This window comes from Limulus polyphemus, unplaced genomic scaffold (genome assembly GCF_000517525.1).
Source record: "Limulus polyphemus unplaced genomic scaffold, Limulus_polyphemus-2.1.2 Scaffold11783, whole genome shotgun sequence".
In the NCBI taxonomy this organism is placed as follows: domain Eukaryota; kingdom Metazoa; phylum Arthropoda; class Merostomata; order Xiphosura; family Limulidae; genus Limulus; species Limulus polyphemus.
In genome coordinates this window covers 8600-13960 of record NW_013677393.1, presented here as the reverse complement: position 1 = coordinate 13960, position 5361 = coordinate 8600, and the positions used below count along the sequence as shown (strand labels likewise).

Below are 5361 nucleotides of genomic sequence, written 5' to 3'. Positions count from 1 at the left end.
AAGTACACATAAAATCACTTTCTAGGACCTTGCACATGTTTGTCCATATATACACAAGTACACATAAAATCACTTTCTAGGACCTTGCACATGTTTGTCCATATATACACAAGTACACATAAAATCACTTTCTAGGACCTTGCACATGTTTGTCCATATATACATAAGTACACATAAAATCACTTTCTAGGACCTTGCACATGTTTGTCCATATATATACATCAGTACACATAAAATCACTTTCTAGGACCTTTTACATGTTTGTCCATATATATACACAAGTACACATAAAATAACTTTCTAGGACCTTGCACATGTTTGTCCATATATATACACAAGTACACATAAAATCACTTTCTAGGACCTTGCACATGTTTGTCCATATATACATAAGTACACATAAAATATTCCAAATTCTTCCACATGCACAAATAATGATCATATCACATTTCACATGATAACTTAGCCAGTTATATTACAGTCAGTCAACATGAACAAAGATCTGAAGGTCATCTAGATACTATCTTCATTAAACACTACTTTATCAGCCAGTTATATTACAGTCAGTCAACATGAACAAAGATCTGAAGGTCATCTAGATACTGTCTTCATTAAACACTACTTTATCAGCCAGTTATATTATAGTCAGTCAACATGAACAAAGATCTGAAGGTCATCTAGATACTATCTTCGTTCAACATTACTTTATCAGCCAGTTATATTACAGTCAGTCAACATGAACAAAGATCTGAAAGTCATCTAGATACTATCTTCATTAAACATTACTTTATCAGCCAGTTATATTATAGTCAGTCAACATGAACAAAGATCTGAAGGTCATCTAGATACTATCTTCATTAAACATTACTTTATCAGCCAGTTATATTACAGTCAGTCAACATGAACAAAGATCTGAAGGTCCTTTAGATATTATCTCACTAAGTAAGATTACACAAACATTTTACAACACTGTGTTATCAGCATGACAGTCCTCCCTACACCCTGGTTCTTCTAGATAGAACAAGTCTCACTAAGTAAGATTACACAAACATTTTACAACACTGTGTTATCAGCATGAAGTCCTATAATCAAGATAAGTATCAAACCTAGAATATCTTACAATAGATTCAGTAACAACAATCTACTATCTTTACCTTTATAAGTTTTATTTCCTTCTTCAAGATGTACGATAAAATTGGATGGTTTCATAACAAATCCATGCTCTTCAACCTTTAAAACAGTGTGTTACAATAGTTTAGCACCTTACACGTGATCTAATCTTCACAGTTAACACTACAGTCTCTCGTTATTCCATTGTTAGGAAGGTTACCAGTTGACAGACATCTTTACAATTTTTGTAATTAAACGTTTGGTTAATACATAAAAAACATTTCTGATGTAAAACATTGTTGTTCTAACCATTAATGTCATAATAATTTAATTCCATACTATTTTCAAATTTCAACATTAATGTGTTATGAATCTGAAAAACCTTCAGAACTACAGTTTTCAATTTATCTAGAATAGAAAAAAAATCCAAATAGAGAATATTAAACTCAAGATTTTCTTACCTCCTCTCCCTTTTTATCCTTTTTACCCTTTTTTTCTTTGATTGACCCTTTCTTAGTTTCATCTTCCTGTGTATAAACATTATATACAGTTTTGTAAGTCCCAACTTAGAACTGTATATAAAGATCTGACTATGTAAGTCCCAACTTACTAGTCAGATCTTTATATACAGTTCTAAGTTGGGACTTACATAGTCAGATCTTTATATACAGTTCTAAGTTGGAACTTACATTGTCAGATCTTTATATACAGTTCTAAGTTGGGACTTACATAGTAAGGTCTTTATTATATACAGCTGTAAGTTGGAACTTACATAGTCAGATCTTTATATACAGTTCTAAGTATCATATACAGCTGTAAGTTGGGACTTACATAGTCAGATCTTTATATACAGTTCTAAGTTGGGACTTACATAGTCAGGTCTTTATTATATACAGCTGTAAGTTGGGACTTATATAGTCAGATCTTTATATATAGCTGTAAGTTGGGACTTACATAGTCAGGTCTTTCTGTACAGCTGTAAGTTGGGAATTACACAGATGAGATAATATTTATTACAATACACTTCACACTAAATAGCTTAAAAACTGTTCCTTCACCTTGCTAATGATAAGTGATTCACACTATTGTAAGCTCAATGCCATAATATTTTTTACAGAGGGTTGAGTACATTATATTAAAATGATTTTGAACATGCAAATGAGCAACTCACATCCAACCACAGCCAATATAAAGTTGTGGTGTATCAGAACTACATTATGACATTGTTTGGTGCTACACAGGTCATGTCACGCCACAGAAAGTAACTGGGAAGGGCAGGTAAAGTATTCATGATTATAAAGATGTTTCAGATCTAGGATTTAGAATTTCTAAGACAGGAATATCCCTTGCACTTAATGGCATTGGAAACAAAAGGAATATGGATTAACATTGGGCACCAGGATCATAAAAAAAAAGACCTGCAACAATCATACCCCACTGAAAAGCAAAGTGTGGTGACTTGTAATAGGTGAAACTACATAAACACAAAGGTCAGTGGCAAAAGCTGTCCATGTACCTCAAGAAACATTACGCAACATAATCAAAAAGGATATTTGTTTGGAAAAAGAAACAAGACCCGTGTACAAGAGTTACTTCTACAAAAATATCTATTCAACAGTGCACACCTCTAGCAGCTGGAAAATTAAACGGGCAATTGTGCTATTCTATATGAAGACATACAGGTCAAGCTGCCTGATGCGGAGTTTATGGATTTCATGTGGTCAGACTGTTGAAACGGGTACTGGGAAACTATTGTACTTGCACATCAGATGGATTATGAAGTGCATGGAGGGAGGAATGTTGGCATTGGATATGACAGTTTTACAACGATGCTGCATGAAAATGATGCTGCATGGCTGTTGTCAATATATTGTGGTCCTATGGACTTTAACCACATGGTGAGACCCCAAAATTGTACTTAATATAATGCACTCATAATCAAAAAAGACCAAAAATTACATTTGCCACAAGAAATTTTGCAGTCAATCTAATGTTAAGTTGAAGAGATTTGTAGGCAACTAAATAGTAACTTTTTTTATTTCTTCTGCTGGAACTTCTTCAGGTAGTTTAAAAATTGCAACAGACCCGCCCTCTTCATCTGAAGGATACTCTGGAAACTTCCCAGTTTCTTCTCTGTAATGTTAAAAAAATATCAATTACCTATTACGAAATGTGCATATTGATTACTTGAGCATAAAAATCAGATCTTAAGTTAATCTAAAAGTATCAATAATGAAACTGAAAAAAAAAAATTAAACTTTGTTATAGTATGTAATGTGATCTGAAAACAATAATATTGAATAAATTTTACAGTCTGAGCTGAAGGTTTTGGTTTTGATATTTTTAGATTTTCAATAAACCTAACTGCCATGAAACAAGGAAAAATTTGGCTAATTTTTTAACCTGACAAGGACCACACACAAGAAGAAAAAAAAAACATAATTTCTATTAGTTTGTTTCTAAAATAAAAAGGTGTAATTATTCTGAATATTAACAAGTTTTCAATAAAGGAAAAACAACTATATATAACTACCGAATTCTTTATTTCTGTAACTATATGTAGCAGATAAACACATGTAGATTAAAATATTCCTAATTACTTTATAAACATATAATAATGTTCATAACATGAAATTCTCATTAATAATAATACCAAAATAGGTAATTGATAAACAATTTGAACTTGAGATAAACCTTATTTCTAGTTCTACAAACTATAAAACCATTAACTGAATGTGCACAGGAGTAGTATTGGAGAACGAATGTTAACTATAATTGCTAATTTACTAATAAAGTTTATCTACATAAAAGGCGGCAAGCTTTTAGTAAGATGTGCAAGGTTATTGTACAGAAAAAAACAGATGAGTTACAAAGTATCTTTGAATTGATTTTCCTACTAGTTTAATTAATATACCCAATGTTGTCTAATGAATGGGTTTTCCAACTAGTTTAATTAATATACCTGATGTTGTCTAATGAATGGGTTTTCTTACTAGTTTAATTAATATACCCAATGTTGTCTAATGAATGGGTTTAGATACTAGTTTAATTAATATACCTGATGTTGTCTAATGAATGGGTTTTCCTACTAGTTTAATTAATATACCTGATGTTGTCTAATGAATGGGTTTTCCTACTAGTTTAATTAATATACCCAATGTTGTCTAATGAATGGGTTTTCCAACTAGTTTAATTAATATACCCGATGTTGTCTAATGAATGGGTTTTCCTACTGGGTATATTAATTAAACTAATGTTGTCTAATGAATGGGTTTTCCTACTAGTTTAATTAATATACCTGATGTTGTCTAATGAATGGGTTTAGATACTAGTTCAAAAATTCAAACCTATTCTTGAAAAGCCATTCTCTAATCTGATCTTGCATCTGTTCTTTGATATCTAGACCTTCAATTTTCTCAAGTTTCTCCTTCACTGACACCAGGGCTGTTTTGTAGTCTGCTTCATGCTTAGTTTGAAGCACGTGCCGCTGTTTCTCAATCACGGTGGCTCGATGTCTGGCAGTGTGTTCTATATTAGCAGGTAGAGGATGGGGAATCTTCGAAGAAGAAATGAATATTTTATTAAAAGTTAGGTTACTTTTATATTCATTCACACAATTAATCAATCAAGAAAGGAAAGAAAGACCAGATTATTTTCAGGAAGATACTACAAAGATACTATAAACACCAGATTACTTACAGGAAGATACTATAAAGATACTATGAAGGCCAGATTATTTTCAGGAAGATACTATAAAGATACTATAATCACCAGATTACTTCCAGGAAGATACTATAAAGATACTATGAAGACCAGATTATTTTCAGGAAGATACTATAAAGATACTATGAAGGCCAGATTATTTTCAGGAAGATACTATAAAGATACTATAATCACCAGATTACTTCCAGGAAGATACTATAAAGATACTATGAAGAACAGATTACTTCTAGGAAGATACTATAAATATACTATAAAGACCAGATTACTTCCAGGAAGATACTATAAAAATACTATGACGAACAGATTACTTCCTGGAAGATACTATAAATATACTATAAAGACCAAATTATTTTCAGGAAGATACTATAAAGACCAAATTACTCCCAGGAAGATACTATAAAGACCAGATTACTTCAAGGAAGATACTATAAAGATACTATGAAGAACAGATTACTTCCAGGAAGATACTATAAGCACCAGATTACTTCCAGGAAGATACTATAAAGACCAGATTACTTCCAGGAAGAT

The 5361-nt window shown here is 31.7% G+C and overlaps 1 protein-coding gene across 1 annotated transcript in view; it reads right to left on the bottom strand.

Moving 5' to 3' along the window:
* Positions 1-1154: 1154 nt before the first annotated feature.
* The window catches only part of LOC106476838 (IQ and AAA domain-containing protein 1-like), a gene marked incomplete at its 3' end in the record, with an annotated part of 12555 nt that continues 8348 nt past the window's right edge, over positions 1155-5361 (bottom strand). The window contains exons 4-7 of the mRNA XM_022380592.1: positions 4458-4666; positions 3141-3243; positions 1572-1637; positions 1155-1230 (exon numbers count right to left, since the gene is read on the bottom strand). Of these exons, the coding sequence (XP_022236300.1) occupies positions 1155-1230; positions 1572-1637; positions 3141-3243; positions 4458-4666 (454 nt within the window). The remainder of the gene's footprint in view (positions 1231-1571; positions 1638-3140; positions 3244-4457; positions 4667-5361) is intronic.